This window comes from Bombus terrestris, chromosome 5 (genome assembly GCF_910591885.1).
Source record: "Bombus terrestris chromosome 5, iyBomTerr1.2, whole genome shotgun sequence".
In the NCBI taxonomy this organism is placed as follows: Eukaryota; Metazoa; Arthropoda; class Insecta; order Hymenoptera; family Apidae; genus Bombus; species Bombus terrestris.
Window position 1 is genome coordinate 5,743,650 of NC_063273.1, and position 20,433 is coordinate 5,764,082.

General features: G+C 32.2%; 5 protein-coding genes across 10 annotated transcripts; 3 read left to right on the plus strand and 2 right to left on the minus strand.

The window, feature by feature from the left end:
- Nucleotides 1–66: 66 nt before the first annotated feature.
- On the plus strand, nucleotides 67–7,323 carry LOC100646703 (proteasome activator complex subunit 4). Of its 3 annotated transcripts, XM_048405815.1 has the most exons (14): nucleotides 67–206; nucleotides 469–749; nucleotides 869–1,009; nucleotides 1,101–1,272; nucleotides 1,334–1,726; nucleotides 1,799–1,947; nucleotides 2,028–2,350; nucleotides 2,431–3,403; nucleotides 3,487–3,757; nucleotides 3,836–4,216; nucleotides 4,290–4,850; nucleotides 4,922–6,475; nucleotides 6,550–6,777; nucleotides 6,849–7,323. In XM_048405815.1, the coding sequence occupies exons 2-14, from the start codon at nucleotides 538–540 to the stop codon at nucleotides 6,987–6,989; spliced, it is 5,499 nt and encodes a 1,832-aa protein (XP_048261772.1). In that variant the 5' UTR covers nucleotides 67–206; nucleotides 469–537; the 3' UTR covers nucleotides 6,990–7,323. The 3 variants fall into 3 exon arrangements, with proteins under 3 accessions (XP_048261772.1, XP_012164068.1, XP_012164069.1); XM_012308678.3 differs by lacking the exon at nucleotides 67–206 and having other exon boundaries at nucleotides 318–749; XM_012308679.2 differs by lacking the exon at nucleotides 67–206 and having other exon boundaries at nucleotides 618–749; nucleotides 828–1,009.
- A 301-nt stretch (nucleotides 7,324–7,624) lies between these two features.
- LOC100646178 (flavin reductase (NADPH)) lies at nucleotides 7,625–9,323 on the plus strand. The gene is made up of 5 exons (XM_003395556.4): nucleotides 7,625–7,871; nucleotides 8,182–8,346; nucleotides 8,427–8,516; nucleotides 8,598–8,729; nucleotides 8,821–9,323. Exons 1-5 carry the CDS (start codon nucleotides 7,799–7,801, stop codon nucleotides 8,964–8,966), a joined length of 606 nt encoding a protein of 201 aa, XP_003395604.1. The 5' UTR covers nucleotides 7,625–7,798; the 3' UTR covers nucleotides 8,967–9,323.
- LOC100646501 (N-alpha-acetyltransferase 80) lies at nucleotides 8,615–11,119 on the minus strand. 2 transcript variants are annotated; one of them, XM_048405822.1, is made up of 5 exons: nucleotides 10,990–11,119; nucleotides 10,683–10,914; nucleotides 9,935–10,054; nucleotides 9,734–9,867; nucleotides 8,615–9,650 (listed from the first exon to the last, which is right to left on the minus strand). In XM_048405822.1, the coding sequence occupies exons 3-5, from the start codon at nucleotides 10,045–10,047 to the stop codon at nucleotides 9,301–9,303; spliced, it is 597 nt and encodes a 198-aa protein (XP_048261779.1). In that variant the 5' UTR covers nucleotides 10,048–10,054; nucleotides 10,683–10,914; nucleotides 10,990–11,119; the 3' UTR covers nucleotides 8,615–9,300. The 2 variants fall into 2 exon arrangements, with proteins under 2 accessions (XP_048261779.1, XP_020718690.1); XM_020863031.2 differs by lacking the exon at nucleotides 10,990–11,119 and having other exon boundaries at nucleotides 10,735–10,929.
- Nucleotides 10,328–12,970, plus strand: LOC100646294 (mediator of RNA polymerase II transcription subunit 6). Of its 3 annotated transcripts, none has more exons than XM_012308676.3 (5): nucleotides 10,328–10,632; nucleotides 11,880–12,039; nucleotides 12,104–12,278; nucleotides 12,348–12,594; nucleotides 12,669–12,970. In XM_012308676.3, the coding sequence occupies exons 2-5, from the start codon at nucleotides 11,945–11,947 to the stop codon at nucleotides 12,746–12,748; spliced, it is 597 nt and encodes a 198-aa protein (XP_012164066.1). In that variant the 5' UTR covers nucleotides 10,328–10,632; nucleotides 11,880–11,944; the 3' UTR covers nucleotides 12,749–12,970. The 3 variants fall into 3 exon arrangements, with proteins under 3 accessions (XP_012164066.1, XP_012164067.1, XP_012164064.1); XM_012308677.3 differs by having other exon boundaries at nucleotides 10,328–10,615; XM_012308674.3 differs by lacking the exon at nucleotides 10,328–10,632 and adding an exon at nucleotides 11,473–11,770.
- Nucleotides 12,971–14,152: 1,182 nt separating this feature from the next.
- On the minus strand, nucleotides 14,153–20,377 carry LOC100646061 (hemicentin-2). The gene is made up of 14 exons (XM_003395555.4): nucleotides 18,554–20,377; nucleotides 17,813–17,945; nucleotides 17,501–17,709; nucleotides 17,299–17,409; nucleotides 17,013–17,216; nucleotides 16,797–16,942; nucleotides 16,569–16,719; nucleotides 16,377–16,507; nucleotides 16,101–16,260; nucleotides 15,693–15,989; nucleotides 15,294–15,614; nucleotides 14,884–15,174; nucleotides 14,710–14,819; nucleotides 14,153–14,604 (listed from the first exon to the last, which is right to left on the minus strand). The coding sequence occupies exons 1-14, from the start codon at nucleotides 18,705–18,707 to the stop codon at nucleotides 14,491–14,493; spliced, it is 2,532 nt and encodes an 843-aa protein (XP_003395603.1). The 5' UTR covers nucleotides 18,708–20,377; the 3' UTR covers nucleotides 14,153–14,490.
- Between the last annotated feature and the right edge of the window lie 56 nt (nucleotides 20,378–20,433).

The following is a 20,433-nucleotide window of genomic DNA, read 5'->3' on the forward strand; positions in this document are numbered from 1 at the left end:
GAGTACATGTAGTACATATAGGATAATATATGTTTACATTATACGTATGCTAATAAGCTATATACAATAGATGTGTATTTAAATTTCTCTTAGTTTCAGTTTTTCATATTCAAAGCATACTTAAATGTACTTTTACCATTTACCGTTTATCAATCATTCCTGATTTAACTTTCTTATATTCTTTTGTTGGAAAAGCATAAAAAAAGGTAATTATTTAATTATAAATGAGATATTACGAAAAGTATTCAAAATGAAAAATCGAATTTGTTATCGATAATATTAATAAGCATATTGAATATCGATATATTGAATAAGAAGGCTGATGTTTCTCTAGATTTATAGTAATTCATGCTTCTTTTTATTCATCAAATATGGCATCCTAAAATGCAAAACATGACTCAATAAAATCGAAGCAGAATAAGCAAGTTGTTACTGACTTAATAATATACATGATTTTGCATTGTACAGTGCGCTCTTTCGTAGGCTGCATCTATTTGTGCTTCTTGTGTTCGTAATAGCAAGACAGTTTAAGTGACAATGAACAAGAATCTCACAGATATTTCTATTTACAAAAGTATAGAAGATGTTCAATCTCAGAAATTTATATACAATAAGTTGTTGCCTTATGTAGATGAAGTAGAGACAGAAGCACAGGCTTTATTAGCCGAAATTAAAGCAAATTTAGGACGTGCTGTTATGTTTAATGAAATATGGCCAGGCTGCTATGTATGGGTTAATAAATTAGGCCAGTGAGTATATTCATTTATATTATTACATTATTTGAAAGAAAGGCAATAATTACATTTTAATTATACTGCTTATTTTAGAAAATATATTTGTAATCTGGATTCATGAATATTTTTTCTAGTTACATAAACATGTATGGATTTAACTTCAGCAAAGAAGATCATATCTTGCTTATAAAGTTATTATATGAACTGGTTACAGTTTCAGAAATACCTACAGCTTCTACATTTCAGTGTCTTGTTGCATTACTAATGTTATTAAAGTAAGATGATTTAACTTCTATTCATAACATTATATAGGATTATCATTTGTTATAGGAAATGAATTTCACATGTTTTAATATATATTTACAGAAAGAAGAAATTTATATCTCCTGATGAAATGGAACTGCCATGGCGACCTCTTTATAATATGATTCTTCGTATAATAAAAGCAAAAGAAAATCGTCCTGAAATGTACAATATCTGTCATCTTTATGAGAATACAACAGAATCACTTATTGTATATGCAAAAGTTTATTTTCCTGTAAGTGATTATTTTTCTTAAGTAAATTAACAAAACAATGAAAATTAATCCTTTATAATAGTTAAGCGCAACACAGGAGATATTAGATGAATTAAGACCAACTTTATGCCTCCCTGATGTCATAACAATGTCTGATAGTTTGCAACTATTACGGTGGTTTTTACCAGTACAATTGCCTCCAAAATACCATTCAATTGGATATCAACTATGGTTTGAAGAATTTATGAAATTATGGGAAATATGTTACAATGCACCAGCATGGGAAAATAAAATGATGGATTTAATGGCAGCAGTAGCTAATTATAACATTGGATACATTAATTGGGAACCTTATATACCATTGATGTTCACTAGATTTATACGGTGCTTAAAATTACCAGTATCATATAATAAAATACAAAGACATCATGAAATAGATGCAAATTGTATAACAATATGGATAGTAGCAGTTCTGGTAAAATTTTATTGAAAATTAAAGAGTATATTTAAATAAAATATCATTTCATATATTGTATAATGTTTTTAGGGAAATGGTTCAAGTGCTCAAACATATCTTGATAAGTTTTTGAAAATGATAGAAACATATTTTCATCCTGCTAATAATGGTTACTGGTTGAGTATATTAAAAGAGATTCTTATGAAGCTTTCATTTTATTTTATTTCGCGTTTGCACAAGTGAGAATCAATAACAAGTTTTATAATTAATTTTTATAAGTATTTATAAATTTATAATGTATGTCTTATTTATATTATAGAGAAAGGTATGCTGAGCCAACTTGGGAAACACCCATTCCCGAAGAGTATAAATTAACTGATAGTCATGTTGATGCATTTGTTAAAAGTATGTTACCAGTAACTATGGCATCAATGTTTAATAAATTAAGTGTTAATCATGCGTCACAAGCTTTACAATATCTTGCTACTATGAGGCCCAATTTGGTTATCCCATATGTTTTGGATAGAGTGTCTTCTACATTGGATTCTCTTACAATAGAATCATATAAATTTATTGCTACATTGAATTGTATGGAAGCTATAGCTAGGCCAATGGCAGAAGGGTCTAAAAATGTAAATACAGGTGTGGATTATGCTTTCCTGGCTACTTTTTGACATGATTTACTATTTTACATTTTTATGAATTATAAATTTCTTTTGCAGATTATACATACCCAGAAGGACCAAGACATATTTTACCATTACTTTCTCTGCTTCTATCTAGCATTGATCCAAATAATCCAGAAAAGTGCTTTTTAGCTTTCCGTCTTATCTCAGTTTATGCCTGTTTCATACCTATTGTGGATACTTCTAAACCAATCACAACAATAAATGAAGAAGATAAATTAGATTATGAAACAGCGTCTGGATTTGAAGATTTTGTTTTACAATTTTTGGACAAGATATTTTCTTTCATACATCACAGTTCTCTAGAATTGGTTAGATTAGAAAATTCTGCTGGTGGCGAGAAAAGTAAATTAGAAAAGGTCACAGAAACCGTTCTGTATAATGTGTGCATGATCCTGCTAATGTATATTAATGATGCAATATTTAAAAAGGCTTTAGATAAATTATGCACATTTATAACTGAACGTACACTCGAAATTAAAGTTGCTGGGCAGTTGGCAGCTGGTTTGTGTCGAGTATTTGCCCAAGTTAATGGCAAGGAAACTTTGAGAACATTATTACCTGTACTTTCACAAACTATCTTAGATATCACGGACGAAAGTAATGATATTATTAAGGAAGAACATGTGGATGATCGTCTTTTATATGCAATGTTGCTTTTATCTGCAACTGTTACTACAACAGGGAACAATTTACTACCTTATATGGATACACTCACAACAGTTCTTGACCGTGTAGTGATTTTAAACTCTAGAGAAGGAAACAATTTAGCTTGTATATTATTAAGATCAGTCCTTCATTCATTATCAACTATGGTACCATATCACTTTACATCTACTGTTGAAATAAAGTACTGGGGTCAAGTTCTGGATATTGATAGCTTAGATGTCAAATGGTACATTCCTGATAAGAAAGAAATGGCTGCAATAAATCGAATATTTTTAAGATATCTTATTCCTGAAACAAGTAAATTAAAGACATATTGTAAACGCTTGGTCACATTAAGGAGGTTAACTATTGATCACTTCTATATAATATTTAATGATAATATTCATTAAGAATAGGTGAAATAAAATTATTATATGATTTTAGAGAAGAGTTACTGAATAGCTTAAATATTATAAGCACCATTATTGAAGGTTGTGAATCTGTTTTACCTATATATGAAGGAAAACCAATAGATTTAGTGAAATCGTCTTTAAAATGGCAACCTTTCAGGCCAACACTTGGTATGAAACATGAAATATTAATGCCTAATGGTAGTAACGTTAAACGTTACATTGGAACACTTATGAGTAAATTGCAAGGTATAATTCTTGAAAATACAGAGGGTGATACAAAAAGTTTATTTGTTTTGATAAAGGTATCTGTTTAAATATACTATTTAGAATAATAAGTTAATAAAGAATATTAAACACACTATAAAATTCTTTTATTCTAGATTTGGGGCTATCTCTTATTAGGACCTGCATCTATTTCAAGTAATATTGTAAATTATAGAAATATAAAAAGAGCACACAGAATGATGAAGGATATGTTAGTAAGAAAAAAGGGAATAATGGGATCCTTTGTATTGCTATGTGCAGAAATTCAACACAAAACTCGTTTATATTTACAATTTTTTAATTCAACTGAAGCTCATAAAAAAATAATGTTAAAATTATTTAGATTGGCTACTAGTAGGTACTCTAACGTGCGATGTCAAGCTCAACGCGTCCTCTTTCGGGCTTTCCATCATTTGACGTTGTCATCTAGAATCATTATTCCAAAATTACTTGATATATTGAGGGCGGATCCGGAAGCAGATCATGATGCGTATAAGGTAAAAACGACAACAATCATGACAAACAACGTTTAATACAATTTTTTTTAATACTTCATTTTATCTTACATAGGGAGCTCTGAATATTTTAATTGATTCTCAAGAAACAGTTATCGAACATGATTGGAATAAATTGAGAGATTTATGGACAACTTTGGTACTTTCTAAACCATGTGAGAAATTATCTATAATTCGTTTGAAAGAAGATGTTGTGAAATATATATGTAAACAATTTACAACGATCGCTATTACGTTTGAAATACCGAATACATGTTTGGAAATTGCAACAGCTTTATGGAAGACTAATCCTCAACCTACTTTATCTCAGCCCACAGAAGATGAAATTGTGGAAGGTTCAAAAATTGCACAAGCATTTAATGAAAGTAATTTGGCATCTTATAATGATTTAATAAATGATCTCTTAAATGCCCTTTTGGAAAAAAATTTACATTGGCGACATCGTTTAATGGCAATAGACTTTATTCGACATTTAATTCACCCAGAACTAATTTATCCACCAAAAGTAGTTCGTTACTTTGTAGGAGCATTAATACACGATTCATTAAGTGAAAGAAATATTGCTCTTCGTATAGTTATATGTATGCTGCAACAACAAAAAAGAGAACATCCAAAGGTAAAGTACTGAAAAAATTTATTTTGCAAATAATTTTGGTATAACTTAAACACAAATTTTTTAATTTCAAGATAACTATTGATCCACCAACATCGCCAGAACAAAATGAATCGTCAGAAAATCAATCTGTGAACTTCGAAGGAAGGCAAAGATCAGACAATGCTTGGCTTCAATATAATTTCGAAACTCGGCCCTTGACTGCTGAGCAATGGGATGAACCCAGATTTATTCATAAGACATATCTAGGATATTACATATGGCCAAAAAAAATTGAAATGTATGCGCCGACATCTCAACAACCATGTCTAGATCCAAATGTACGAAAATTAACAGATCATGAAAAAGAAATTGATCTCTTTTTTAACGATTTGCAAAATATCAAAAAACTCATAAAATTTTATAGTCTTGAAACAAAAAAGGACAATGACAAATTCAGTTATTATAAATATCGTCTTTTTAAAGCCCTTTTTCGTAATCATGGAATAGTATTCCTAAAAAATTTTTTGCCACATTTACATGAGTTAGTAAAGGATAAACAAGAAAGTAGTCAAAGGTGTGCAGCCGAGATTATTGCGGGAATCATTAAGGGTTCAAAACATTGGCCATTTAATATGGTTTGTGAAATGTGGGATTCTTTATTACCAGTCATAAAGCTTGCCTTAATTAATATGACACCAGAAACTCTTGAGGACTGGGTCACTTGTTTTTCCACAGCTCAACAATGTAGAGATCCAAATAGACAACATTGGTTACTGGAGCATTTGATGGAAGAAGTTTTTGTTAGTGAATCAGAATCGTCTTTTATTGAATCGGGACGATTGCTTATTTTACAAACAACTCTTACTGAACAACTATGGCGGGTTTTGGAATTACTACAACGTTTGTTGAAACGGGTAGAAGATAGATTATTAGCAAATCCATTTGAAAACGTGAGAGAACGGTTAAGTTCTGTTTTAGTAACGGTGTTCACAAGTTTAAAAACTTCAAACAATCAGTCGGTACCGCAAATACAAGATTTCTTAAATAAAATAATGCCAAAATTACAACCTCTTGTAGATGAAAATGCAACGAAATTCAACAATGATGTAAAAAATCTGCCTGCACATGTATCTATTGTTAAATCGAACGATCTAAAAGAAATAGGAATAAATGAAGAAGAGAAAGAAAGAGCGATTCGATTACTTAAGACAATTTGTAAATGGATTGTAGATATGAATCGTCCATGGTATGGTTTACCGCCAGAATTGTATCAAATATTTCCAATCATCTATCAAATGGAAAATTGCGAAATAGACATAGAATTGAAACAGTCGTGTACATCTGCTTTAACAATATATGCACAAGCATTCACATTGCCATGTAATATGCCAGTAGCTTTAGAAGCAGTAGAGAAAATGTCCAGGCATGTATCTTGGTGGACAAGATCTGCTTGTTTGGAATTCCTTCAAGCTTGGGTACTTTACAACATGTGTACATTTTTAAGTAATCCATCATGGGTTAATTCCGTTAAAGATATAGTTTTACGTTTATTAGAAGATGAACGAGTTGAAGTAAGAAAAACTGCTGGTGAATTACTTAGCGGATTAGTGCATTGTATGTTTATACCCGAATTAGAATCTTTATTGGTAAATACATTTGAAATATTTTTATGATAATTATTACCAGTAGTTATTTTTATAGATTTTTTCTAATTTTTCAGGATGAATTTAAGAAAAAAGCAAACATTAAATTATGTGAAAAAGAAGCTATGAATAGTAATAAGGAAGAAACAAAAAAGAATCTAAAAGCTGATGCTTTACGTATTCGTCATGCAGCTATAATAGGAATGTGTGCATTTGTACAAGCTCATCCATATGATATACCAAAATATGTTCCTCCAATTTTTGAACATCTTCGTGCTCATATGAATGATCCACAACCTATACCAGTTAGTATCCAAAATAAATTTGAAACATGATACAATAATTCATTAAATAATAAAATTCCTCTGAATTACAGATGACAATTAAAGAGACTTTGGATGATTTTAAAAGAACTCATAATGGCTGGAGGGGTGTGCAGGAGTATATGCAACATTTCACAGAGGAACAGTTATCCATATTGCAAGATTTAATAATGCCACCATCCTATTATGCCTAACAGAAAGTTAACATTTTTATTATATAGTAAAGAATTTTTTAGTAATAATAAAATAAAAGTCGTGTACATGATATTTAACAAAAAAATGTATTGGTATTTCGCTGTGAAAATATACAAGATATAATATAAAATATACAAAAAAAGCTATATTTGTTTATTTAAGACTGTCTAAATGTCAATACGGCTTTAATATGAATTATTATACATAAGGTATACATGTTTCTGCTAAAACAACAAATTTGAATATTTTAATTAAGCTAGATATTAAATAAATGATAATTTACGAAGTTTCATGCAATAAATGGTAAATGCCACTATAATTTAAAAAGTTTAACTTCTTGAAATTATTACTGACTACCTCTCAAATTAAATATTTGTGAACTATTTTATGTTTATACCTTAATTAATATTTTTATTTTTATATATATATGAAACAAAAAAATAAATGTTATATCATGTAATAATGTTCCTTAAGTCTAAAAAATATTTATGCTAAATATAAAGTTTTTCTAGAGAATAGGTTAAACTACTAAAATAGGCTTGAGACTTTATGGAAAATTCGAGTATGTATATATGATACAATAAAACTCATTTAGAAATCTAGTAACTTATTCTTTTAATTCGATTCATTTATATGTAATAGATAAATCAGAAAAAATATACGTCATATTTTTGTTTGCAACTTTCTTGAAATTGCAATTTAAAATTTTTTCTAGACATGACATAGCATTTCTGATTAGGCAATCGCTTCTAAGTACTTGAAGTGGATAACGAATTTTCAGTAGCTATCTGATAGCAGTTGTATCGCCATGAATCGAATAGTGATATTTGGAGCTACAGGAAATACCGGACTATGTGCTTTAAATAGCGCCGTAAATAAGGGTAAGTCTTATCTACTATTTACCATTTAACTTTGTAATCTATTCTTTTATATATATTAGAAAAAGATTTTAATTATCGAAAATGCAATAAAGATATAAAATATTTTATAGACAGGTAATGTCGTTATGATCAGTCACTGTATTTGGTTTTGTTTATACTCTCGTTCCATTATATGATGACTTTAATAAAAAATATAAAATAGCCAGAAAGATTTTTGTAAAAATCTTACACAAAGTACAAGCATATAATATTTGAAAAATGCAAGTTATGCGCAAAACTAATTTTATTTTGATTATCTTAAAAAATTTAGGATTAAATATAAGAGCATTTGTAAGAGATGAAAGCAAAGTACCAACAAATTTAAAAGATAAAATTGAAATAGTTGTTGGAGATGTTACCAATGCAGAACAAGTTTCAAATGCAATATCTAATAGGGACGCAGTGGTTGTTGTGCTTGGCACACGGAATGATTTAGGTAAATATTCAATTTTATATGAAATATTAATTTTTCAGCCTACAATATGAGTTTAATATCCATTGCAAATTTTCATTTAGGTCCAACTACAGTATTGTCCAATGGTATGAAAAATATAATAGATGCCATGAAAGTGCACAATGTAGAAATAGTATCTGTTTGTTTATCTGGTAAATTTTGCCTAATCTTCTTACTTACAACACATATTGATAATTTTCATGTATTGTTAATTAATATTTTGTTTCTTGCAGCATTTTTGTTTTACAAACCTGAAGCAGTGCCTAATATATTTAAAGATGTAAATGCAGATCACCAGCGAATGTTCGACCTTCTTAAAGAAAGTAAATTAAAATGGATTGCAATATTACCACCCCATTTTACAAGTATGTCATTATTTGTAATTTTAAAGAAATTATTTATATATATTTCACAATTACAGACAATCATTTGTATATATATTTTGTCTATTTGCAGATGTACAAAGATCAAAATATGTAGTAAAACATGATGAGTCTCCTGGTCGGACTATTTCCATACATGATTTAGGAGATTTTCTTATTGAAAGTCTTCAACAACCAGAACATTATCAAAAAGTTTGTGGTATTGCTAACATTGCATAATATAACAAAAAGTACATTTTGTAATGTGGTCGGAATTAAAAAATATTTTGGAGAATATTTTCAGCTTTTAGTCATATAAAAAAATAAATAGATAATATGAAAAGGCACCTTCTAATTTGTACAAAATGTATTACATTGAAAGTATGCAGCTATTGAAAAATATTTGTGATTTTAAATATCTATTGGAATGGTTATAATTTCTTGTAAAATATAAGGATGTGTGCATGAGAAGTGTTTCTGTATTTAAAAGCAATTAAAAAAATAATTTTTTAGATAAATAAATAAATAATATACATTTGTAGAATATAAAAGAATCTTGAAAAAAATAAAACTGTTACTGTGATGATAATCTTTTTACCATATGTGTTCTTTGTGTTAAGATACCTAAATCATAGAACTTTGGCATCTGAAAGTTTGGCATTGGAGGTGGTGGTGGACCACAATATTGTGTACTTTTTTCTTTAAGCTTTGCTTTAGTAAATGCTGCACTAGAATATACAACATCATTGATGCCTGATGCTTTAAATGGATCACAGGTTTTATATCCATTTTTTAGGTAAAAAAGTTCTTGGCCTTTAGTTATTAAATATACATTTTTAATTCCTTTCTTTGCTACATGTTCCTCAGCTCCACGTAGTAGTCTAGATCCTAAACCCTGAGATCTACGCTGGTAGTCAATTATCACTAAGACATGAAATAGAAAATTAAGTTTGGTTCTTGTTTGTACACTTTCATATTTTTCTCTTTGTTAAATTAATTATACTTACCTGATTGTATAAAACAACTATGACGTAATCGAGGTATTAAAGATATTTTACAATGACCAAGGACTCTGTCCTCTTTGTCTATTAGTATAAGGCATATGGGAAATTCATCGCATGATACATTCAGAAATTTTAACCTATTTTACATTGAAGTTCATTTAATTGTTAAATAGGACTTTGTTTAAATTAAGTATTATGATATACCGTGCAGTTTCACTTCTTGGCCATTCAGAATTCAGTAATGTACAACAGTCTGGAATTAGGTCTGGTCTTTTATGAAGTGGTACTATTCTATATTCCTTTTCAATAGCAGTCATATCTTTTCTGTAATAACGAATTATGATAACATAATTTTTGTGCAATTTAATTTAACTTTCTTAGGTTCGAAATATTTCAAAAAGTAGAATAGTAAAGTTTTGCATTATTTTTGTGATAACAGTTATTAATAGAAATATTAAAAGGAATTGAAAAAATTAAAAGATTGTCATAAGATAATGGTAATGAAAAGCATACAGAAATAGATTTCGCGATAATATTACGTAAAGTATCTATTTTTATAGCTATAATCAGGACAATAATTTTCATATTTTCGGGAAAAGGAATTAAAAATAACTTGTCATAAAATATCAAAGATAAAATTTCTTCATATTATAGAAGAAGTAACGTTACAATAAGAATTATTGTTCTATTTTTATATAAATTATGACGTGAAGATATCGAAGAAGAATCCATTAAGCAACTAGGAAGGTTAAATAATACATATTTCATATTAATATATGAGACAAAATTTGTTCGAGTAAAACGGACGGAAGGTCGGAGATTGGGATCTATCTGACTGATTGACTCCTTTAGAGGGAAAAGCGTGCAACAACCTGTGATTGACAGGTATCGAAAAATAGAAGGTAACATATGCGAACAAGTATAATAAATAGCTTGGTGCAGATGTCCTTACCGTATTTTTCTAACTGGATGATGAGAACTTGACACACAAGTTTAAAGGTCACTGTGCTTCACCTATATGTATCCCGTGTGGAAATAGCTTTGAGATTAATATCATCTTGAGCCAAGAATGATACTTCTGTTGAACATATCCCCACTGTTATATAAAATTTTCGTAGCACCCAGTGGTATTATAGAGTACATCACCTCATTTCAAGTCATTCTTCCACTAATATGTCTTTTATCTAATAATCATATCTTCATTTGCTAATCTTAATAAAAAGGAATTTTATACTATACATAAAATATCTGGGAAATACCTGTACTATTTTAAATTTCCAATTACATATTTTATTTTTTTATAAAAAGTTTTGTAGTCTATTTTTTATTTTGTAAATTGTAATGTGATACATTATTGGAATGTTAGATAAGAACAATTTCATTTTTCATTTGTTTTTTTACTTTATTTATTTTGCTTATTTATTTTATTTCTCTGTATAAAGTATCTCACTGGGACATGTCCATGACCCATTCTCTTTCGAACGCGAGTCCTTTTTTGCATTTGACCCATTTTTTTAAATAGCCTCTGTTCTACATATATATGTGAACAATGTCCTGCATTCTTTATTTCGACAGTGATGGTCAATAATTGTTTCTGAATGATACGATTTTAAGGAATTACAGAAAAAGTAATTCTTTTGCATTTATCACTTACGAAAAGAAATAAAATAAGTGTTTATGGAAATCACTATGTGTGTATTTCTCATTTTTTACTTGTCATTATTTTGAATTTTAAATCTAAGGATTAATGAGATTTGAGAACCATTGTTGATCTCGTTAATTGTTTACTTGTATTATTCCTGTGTTTCTAATATCTTATTTTTAGTATTTAAGTCAAATAAATAATGGTATTCATACAGATTATTTAGAAATATTTAGAATTACAAGTAATAATATTGCACATAAACTCCATTAACGGAAACGAGACGTACAAGCAATAGTACATTATATCCGTTGTGTGTATGAAACAACTATTTTAAATAATTAACAAACATATAATTCATAACATAAAAATGTTGTCTGCAAGACCTGCTGTAATAGGTAATAACATACGGAAATAAAGTTTATTAATACATAAATTAATAGTTAATATAATAAACTTGTTTAAGTTCTTCCTAACCTCATAGTTTTTATTTCATACAATTAATAGAAAATCCTTTGGGACTTTCTTGGCATGATAGTGCATGGATTCCTGTATTAAATCCAAACAATATAATGGATTACTTTTCTGAAAGGAGTAATCCATTTTATGACAGAACATGTAATAATGAAATTGTCAAAATGCAGCGTTTAAGTCCCGATCAGTTACAGTAAGTAATATGAGTAAAAGCATGTTTAAATGTAAAATATCAATAATTAAATATTTATTTTTAGAAATATGACTGGCCTTGAATATATTCTTTTACATGTTCAAGCACCTATTTTATATGTGATCAGGAAGCAACACCGCCATACTCCTACTTTAGCAGCACCACTTGCAGACTATTATATCATTGCAGGTGTTGTGTACCAAGCTCCTGATTTGGCATCGGTTGTGAGCTCCAGATTGGTACTTAAAATTGGTTAAAAATAAGTATTATCAGGACGTACTGTTAATTTATGGAACTTTGTTTTATAGTTATCTACAGTACATCACTTACAATCTGCTTTTGAAGAAGCTAGTTCATGTTCAAGATATCATCCTAGTAAGGGCTACTACTGGGATTTCAAAAATGGGAAAGCTATGGCAGCAAAGAAAGAAACACCTGTTCGTGAAGAACCAAGTTCTTTATTTCAGCGACAAAGGGTGGATATGTTACTTGCTGAACTTACGCGGAAATTCCCATTGCCTGTTCCAAAGCCAGTGCACCAAGCTATAGAACCTTGTAAATACTTATTTTGGTAGTTTCTTTTGAAGTATTTTAAGCATCAAAGTAAAATTAATTTGTTAATCTTTTAGCAATGGAAATTAAACAAGAAGTGAAAACAGAAAAGAAGGACATGAAACCACCACCAGAAAAGAAACCAAAAGTTAATTAATAAGGGTTTATAATGGTTTAATGAGAATATAAGACCAATAATGTTCTATGTATATATTGTATTGTATCTCAATTTTTATTTTATGAAATAGGTATTTAGCATTATTAATTATATCTTTTTCATTAAGTAAGAAGAGTGATGAACTGGTGTACATGCGAATATATTTTGGCAAACTACTGAATTTGTACGAAATTAAAAATAAAAAATAGAAAATATTTGTCACTTTGTAGTATTTTATTTTTTCCTGCACCATGGACAATCTGGATTATCCACTTCTTCTTCTACATTTATTTTCATCCGTGGAGTCTCTTTCTTCTTAATCTTCCCTTTTTTATTCAATTTACGACAAAAGGTAGAATCTGGACATTTAATTGTTTCTTTCTTGGATGATGGATGACGGAAAAATCCTTGATGTTTATATGCTTGCATTAACCAAAAATATCTTGATGTAGCAATTGATCTGATCTATAAAATTACATTGTGTTGTTATAACTATTGAATGAAATTGAGAAGTATTTTGTTACAAACTTTCATATTAATTTGTATAATCGATTTAATATGATGCATTACGTTAAATTTTCAGTTAAAGAAATGGTTATGAAAATATTTTAGGACCTCAAAGTGATATTAATAAAATATACTAGTGTTTCAACTATTTTTTAGAGTTTCATTTGTAATTTTCTATTACGAAGAAGAATGGCACGTAAGGTAAAAAATGATATGTGATGGAAATACGTGTCCTGAGAAATACGTAGATGAAAAATTTTTCGGACAGGGTACCTATGATTCTGACAAAGATGAATTTATAAAAAATTTGAAACACGAAAAGTGCAAAATAATTCAGTTAGTTCGTCGACAAATGCGTAAATTTTATGATACTCAAGTAACTAAATATCAATGAAAATATTTAATTTGTGATTTACGCTCGTGTATCTTAAAGGAATAGTGTGATTTTTTTTCTCAGTACAAAACATCTTCAATATCAAATGGATGGCAAACAAGATATATGCAAGAATCGCCAAATATGTCATATACAATAAAGCGCGAAGTGAATATAACAGAAGATACAAATAAAGAAGCAACTGATGTACCGAGAAAGAGTACAATGTCAGATGGTCAAGCATTGTGTCTGCGTACCTTGGGAAAAATTCGAAAAAAAATTTGTATGACAGTTTTAATTGCTGGAATCATCATACTGATTGCAGTGCTTTACGGCATTTATTTCCGCGCTTATCTTTGCAATAATGGGAAATCTTGCATCACATCCCTTCAGTATACTCACGTTAAACATGCATTATTTTAAATATGCACGACAAACACAAGAGATTAAGATAAATCGTTGGAGAAGATAATGGATATTGTTGCGATTGTGGGTAAATTTCTCAACAAAATAAGCAAACCATCTAAGACTTGACACAAAATATATTAAACTTGGAATAATACACCATGTGTAGCGTTTAGTTAGTATGCAACTAGTCTTGACGATTTCTAGATTTTTTTTCAGTTCCATAGATTTTTCAATGATGAGACATTTGACTTGTAAGCAGTGTAACACGCCGTCATGTTCGTATTATGCCATTCCCTCGTGCAATGTACACCAACTCGACGAGCAGACTAGTTGCAGTTCGTTCGACGTTCATCCTCGGTACCCAACATAACAATTATACGGTACGATTGTTTTTTAGGCTTCGAAATATCGGTCCTCTTGATATGTTTCGCTCATTCGTTCTCTCAGATACTTTTTATACACAACTTTCTGGACCGGGTATAGAGTTGGCGATAATGATCTCTTTCATTAAATTACGATCAGCTTTAAAACTAATAGGTTCCCAAGACTTTGTAGAGAATGGATTCAACTATAAAAAAAAGAGAAAAAAGAAATGAAAAAAGAAGGGGAAAAAATTTAGAAATTACATTAAAATTATTAATTATTACCAATACCATTATATAGTACTACTCACGCTGCATCTGTTACTTTGAAGTCCTTGCTTATGAATATCGTACGGTGCAAACAGCGTATCTGGTCGTACAGGTAAAAATAATTGTGGTTCGCGTTTTATCTTTTCCTGGTCTAAAATCAAACTCACTACATTATCCTATTCATACATTATGCATATTATGCATACACCTTGTACCTTGTGGCGACTGTATGATATCTGGCTGATTGTTGAGTGCGTAGTCAGTGACCTGTTTCAACGTGTACTCGACAAAATAAGTATGATCCCCGTGTGTAACATCAAGCATCGAATTATTTCTCGAATCTGGAGGAGTAATTATCGGTTGTTTCATGTAAGGCTCAATATGAACCGGAGAAGTGGTACCTCTGCGTCGGTATATTATCAACATTATTACAAGAGCAATAATGCCTAACACCATTAAGAGACCGATAAGAAGTAGAATAAATGGAACCACGTTTACTCCGCTATCTAAAACAACGAATTACCAATAACACTTGATACATTCGATATATGATATTTCTTTATCCTTTTGAATTTCTAGGAAACGTTGAAATTATCTGATAATCTTTACAAGAACAATTTCTTACCCGTGTGCTTATCGGAGTCCCTTAGCATTATATCCTCTAACAGACTCACTTCGCTTCTTCCTTTCGCGTTTACGGCATAAGTAACGAGATAAAAATGTGTCGCCGGTAGAAGATCCGCTACAGCAATCCTAAATACTGGTACGTCTGCGGACACACTGGATGCATTTACTCTTAAATTACCAGTAAGAACTTCGTACGCCTCTAATCGAAACTCTTGCCTTAATCCACCATCGTATCCCGGCACACATTCCACTTCCAGGATCTCGGAACTTTGATTTAAGGATGCTTTTATCGTACAATTGTTCAGAGGATTTGGTTTCACTGGGAATGTAAATCAAATTGGTTTCTTGTCTGTACGATACAGACATCTGTTATGAGTTATTTATACATAGAAGTTACCTGCTGGAATGATTTGATAGATACAAGGCGCTTCCTGCTTTCCTATTATGTTTCTACCCCAACACGTTAGAGCTCCGTAATCTCTTTCAGACACTGGCGTGTAAACAAGTTCGCTCATTGTTCCGTTATTACCATCGAATTTCGCTGGTGCAACTTCGAAATTTTCGCCGCTATTGTTGAACTCCCAGACGAATTCTACCTCGTTGGGATCAGCGTCCACCTCGCATCGAACTTTTACCGATTCTTCTAACGATGCTCCGATGATGGATACCTCTTTCGCTTTGCACACTGGTGCGACTAAACATTAGAGTCGAAAAGATTGAAAAGGAGATCAATTGTAGTGAAATCATTTAACAATTATCTTTTATAATATTTATAGTTTGAACATATAGTATTTTTAAAACTTACATTGTACTCGCAAAGTTACTACTGGACTGGTAGTTTCACCTCGGTCATTACTAGCAAGACACGTGTAATTTCCGGCGTTGTCTCGACCTATCTTTTGCAGTACGAGACTCTGAGTACTCATGATTATTCCAGCTGAATAATTTTGCGTTAACACCGCATCCTATGATTATTTAATAATATTATTAATTATTCTTACAATAACTGCTTAAAATAAATTTTTATTAATAACTGTTGTTACAACAAGTAAGTAGGTAATATAACAAGTAAGATACTTACGTTGTGCCTCCATGTAATTTTATGGTGTTCTGGGTTAGCCCGAACTTTGCACTCGAAATATACATCGTCACCCTCCTTTATTTTTTCTGCATTTAGGGTACTACCCAAGTGTAATTGTACTTTAGGTGGAACTGTGAAATAAACATGAAATTCTTATCTGAACATAATTACCACAAATTTCGGAGTACTCACAAACTACGTTTAATTGAAAGAAATCTTCTAGATACGCGTCTGGCAGTGATGGGTTCTCTCCTCGACACTTGAGGATTTTCCCGTGATCGTCGGGAATCGGTGAAAATATGAGCGTACTTAAGACCACGGAAGTATTACCACCATCGATTACCTGAATGATTAAAACTTTCATAAATAAAAATATCATGACATTAATTACAAATTTGTAGCAAAATCATCGACATATACTTTGCCATTGTGATAAATGGCGTTTCCTTCCATCCAGGTAATTCGTGCTCGAGGATGCGACCCTGTTGTCTCACACGTGATGGAGTAGTCTTTCTCCGTTTCTAGCATTGTCGGTTTTAATAAAATTTTCACCGACAGTGGTTTTACTGAAACAATAAAATATCAATATACTATGTAAAATTAATACTTTTTATGATACGAATTTTGAATACCTACGATAAACATCTAGGAGAATAGTCTTTTCTAACGGAGGTATGAGGTTTGTGCTCCAGGCTCGACATTTGTAAGTTGTGTTACGATGTTCTCTTCTCAATTGAGGTACTGTTAATTTACTGACGACTAAGTTCTTTCCAATTTCCTCCAACTTACTGTCCACTTCTTTCTCGTTGACCAACCAACTAACCACCGGTGTCGGTTTGCCTATGTTTAGAAAACGAATTAGAGTTGATCTTCAACAAATTTAATACTTTTAGTACTAAATAATCAAACAAAAAAGAATTACCTCCTCTTACTTCGCAAGATAGACCAAACTCGACGCCTACTTGAAGTGGACCTGCGGTATTACCCACAACTACACCAGAGCTGTCGTAAATTAAAAGCTGATAAGGTGGAACTGAAAATAATTTCGAAATAATGCCAAGAACTTTGAAGATATCCTCACGAACGTTAAACGCTTTTTCTATGTTATACACACGAATTCTTACCTATTACGGTGAGGTTCACTTGAAAATTCTTCGTGGGCGAATTTTTGAAATCTACTCTACACCGGTAGATCCCTTCATCGTCCAGTTGAACCGCTTCCAGAGAAAGAGTAGCCGGTTTCGTCACGGTAACGAAGTAAGCTCTCGGGCCAACCACGGTGCTGTCCGACCAATTCAGAGCTTTGTTAAATGCTCTTCCTCGCACGTCGAAACTAAAACAGTCAACCGTTTCAATATACCTTTCGAATTAAATGAAGTTCATCATTCATTTCAAATGAATTTTCTAACTAAATCGTCTTTTAACAGAAATGACACCTGTAAATCGGTTTCACGGCGTCATCGCGAAACCAAAGCACCATGTATACGCGATCTTCACGCGTGGACGGTTCAATGTCACAAGGCAATCTAGCGGTGCGTCCAAGAACGGCACTAACTTCAAAAGTTGCGACTGAAAAGAATATAAATATAGAATTATATTTTTATTTGGTTTCTCGAGAATATATAGCAAATATATAGATTGAATTTTTCGGTGGTACCTCGTTAATTGTTTGTTGAATAATCGTAAATTTACTGAAATTTAATGTAAACGGTTGCGATCACTTATGAATTAACGATTCCAGAATATCTATGTACATTATTATTATGTAGCAAGTAGTACAAGTAAATATGTCAGACATGTGGCTGATCAATGTACACGAAATCTACTGAAGGCACGGCAATCTTAAGTATTTGGGACAAATACCTAGCGTCTCTACGTTCTAAGCTATTTCATATTGCTGGAGATCGACTTAAGTAGATGCGACCTATAGTTAGTTGGCCAGACATATACTTCCGACCAATATTGCATACATCAACAACTTACATAAAATGTTTTCTTTGCGAAACTCTTTTTTCTATTCTAAAAATAATAAAAACGTAATAATACCATAGGATCATTCATCTGTTTCTTCAAACTTATAAATTCTGTCTTAGAATTTTCTATTCTTCTTCATGAGTGTTACCCATTCTATTATTCCACTGCACAGCATAACTTTAACTATAACATTAACAACGTACCTAAATCATCGTCCTTATCCCAGTTCCCGGTGGCGTTCACGTACACGACTACAGCAAGTATGTAGCTGATGATGAGCTTGATTGCGATATCAGCCATCCCAAAAGGGAACGGTTTAAGGGGTGAGTTCGGTACATTCAGATCCGCTTTTTGCATAATGTCGCCCCGTACCGGCCTGTCCTGTGGTTCTCCTTTATTATCATTCCACGTCGAGAGGTAGACGGCCTCCTCCCACCTCCTCCGTTTCGTGTGCGATGCCCTCGACGAACGTACGATGTCTCGACTCTCTTCTTCTCTCCCTCCTCCTTTTTCACGCTATCTCTCTCTTTCTGGAGTAATGACAAAGGGACAGGGCGCAGGACACGCTCACCGATTAATTCTGCCGCCGTAGGAACTTTTCGGCCGATTTTCCTCTGCCCGTTCTCTGCTTAAAGCGTACATCGAGAACGGATTGTTCGTAATTCCAATGAATTCCGTATTGACCAGCGATATGGAGATACTTTCGCGTTAGTCTCGTCGTCTTGATCGCATTCTTTTTTTGTTGTCGAATCAAGTCAATCGGAATATAAGATACGGTCTTCGTTTTGAGTTAGCCCGATTCATTTGCTTACATCGATTCTCAGGAGGTTGGAGAGCGTGAGAATGCTGCGATTCAAAACCCCGATGGATCTCGATGGGTGACAGTTTAGTAGGTCGTAATATAAATGTATTTGAAATTATTGTCGATTCACGAGCGTAGAAGCGCCGGCTCTTATTAAACCATCGATGAGCTTCGACAATGGCGATAATGATTAGGACACTTTTATGCTTCTCTTACACCCTCGTATGCTCCCACAGAAACCACCTCTTTCAAGAGTGAACAGTGGGTATAATATATCTTGCAGACTCGTCAAGATTTCACGATGGAAGCCTTTGGCCGCACTTCGAGAAGGAATTCGTACTCGTTCTACATTCTTCCTCCGTGTAGAGCACCTTGTTGGAGTTTCGATCATTAGTTTCCCGATTTTCGTCAAGGAAAAAACGAACGCACGAGGAGGATATTCGACGAATCACCTTTCGCGAACTTTTACGCGAGCACCATTCTCTTGCACTGTTTCGCGAACTGACTGGAAGAAACGTTTGTCCGTTTCGAATAACGCGAAAGCTTTCTCGACATTTGGAGGGTTGTTCTCTGACAAGGAAAGAGACAGTAAGATAGGGAGCAAGACGAGAGAAAGAGAGAGAGAGAGAGAGAAAGAGAGAGTCGGCCAGCGGTGCTTCCTCGTAACCGCGTCGTTGCAATGGACACGCTTTGCAGGCGTCGCTAACCCGACGACGATGAGCGCCGATCGATTTTCGTAAAGTCAGTCTGATCTCGCTTCGTGTTTCGACGCTCTCGATTCCCGCACGATATATAACCCCTGTGTGTAGTCTGTTCCGCGCAACGCACACACGCGACAGCCTGCGAATAGCAACGAACCTTCACGACGAGTCGCAACCCCTTCTTTCTACGTAGAAAATGATACGACAGCTACGTTCAGGGATGTTCATCGAGTTCGGATAACAGTCGGACCATCACGTGATCGGGAAGACCCTTTGATCCTTACGATCTTCAGAAAACCAAGAGTTTTTTTTTGATTGTTGATTTAGCTTTTTTGTGTGTGAACCCAAACAATATGGTTGTTAAGGATATATTGAATGATCGATATATTTTTGATACTTTTCGATGAGATACATGAGAGTTTACAGACATTTTGACAATTTTCGTTTAGAAACATTTCGATGTATTGGATAGATTTAAGTAGATATAGCTCTGTTTAGTCAGACGATGAAATAGATCGATAAATTTAGAAATAAAGTATTTTACCTTCTTTGGATATCCACCTATCTTCGTGCTCTTTAC

Excerpts from the sequence above, each read along its gene's own strand:
- LOC100646703 (XM_048405815.1), top strand. The coding sequence starts at position 538 with ATGAACAAGAATCTCACAGATATTTCTATTTACAAAAGTATAGAAGAT. Across the intron at positions 750-868 it reads TGGGTTAATAAATTAGGCCA|TTACATAAACATGTATGGAT; the intron begins GTGAGTATATTC and ends TATTTTTTCTAG. Across the intron at positions 6,476-6,549 it reads CCGAATTAGAATCTTTATTG|GATGAATTTAAGAAAAAAGC; the intron begins GTAAATACATTT and ends CTAATTTTTCAG.
- LOC100646178 (XM_003395556.4), top strand. The coding sequence starts at position 7,799 with ATGAATCGAATAGTGATATTTGGAGCTACAGGAAATACCGGACTATGT. Across the intron at positions 8,517-8,597 it reads AGTATCTGTTTGTTTATCTG|CATTTTTGTTTTACAAACCT; the intron begins GTAAATTTTGCC and ends TGTTTCTTGCAG. Across the intron at positions 8,730-8,820 it reads ATTACCACCCCATTTTACAA|ATGTACAAAGATCAAAATAT; the intron begins GTATGTCATTAT and ends GTCTATTTGCAG.
- LOC100646501 (XM_020863031.2), bottom strand. The coding sequence starts at position 10,787 with ATGATATTAATCTCAAAGCTATTTCCACACGGGATACATATAGGTGAA. Across the intron at positions 10,055-10,734 it reads ATACATATAGGTGAAGCACA|AAAAGATATGACTGCTATTG; the intron begins GTGACCTTTAAA and ends TCGTTATTACAG. Across the intron at positions 9,651-9,733 it reads TAGTTGTTTTATACAATCAG|TGATAATTGACTACCAGCGT; the intron begins GTAAGTATAATT and ends TTCATGTCTTAG.
- LOC100646294 (XM_012308674.3), top strand. The coding sequence starts at position 11,743 with ATGTTGTCTGCAAGACCTGCTGTAATAG. Across the intron at positions 12,279-12,347 it reads CGGTTGTGAGCTCCAGATTG|TTATCTACAGTACATCACTT; the intron begins GTACTTAAAATT and ends TTTGTTTTATAG. Across the intron at positions 12,595-12,668 it reads GCACCAAGCTATAGAACCTT|CAATGGAAATTAAACAAGAA; the intron begins GTAAATACTTAT and ends TTAATCTTTTAG.
- LOC100646061 (XM_003395555.4), bottom strand. The coding sequence starts at position 18,707 with ATGCAAAAAGCGGATCTGAATGTACCGAACTCACCCCTTAAACCGTTC. Across the intron at positions 17,946-18,553 it reads GGATAAGGACGATGATTTAG|TCGCAACTTTTGAAGTTAGT; the intron begins GTACGTTGTTAA and ends TATTCTTTTCAG. Across the intron at positions 16,720-16,796 it reads CCATTTATCACAATGGCAAA|GTAATCGATGGTGGTAATAC; the intron begins GTATATGTCGAT and ends TTAATCATTCAG.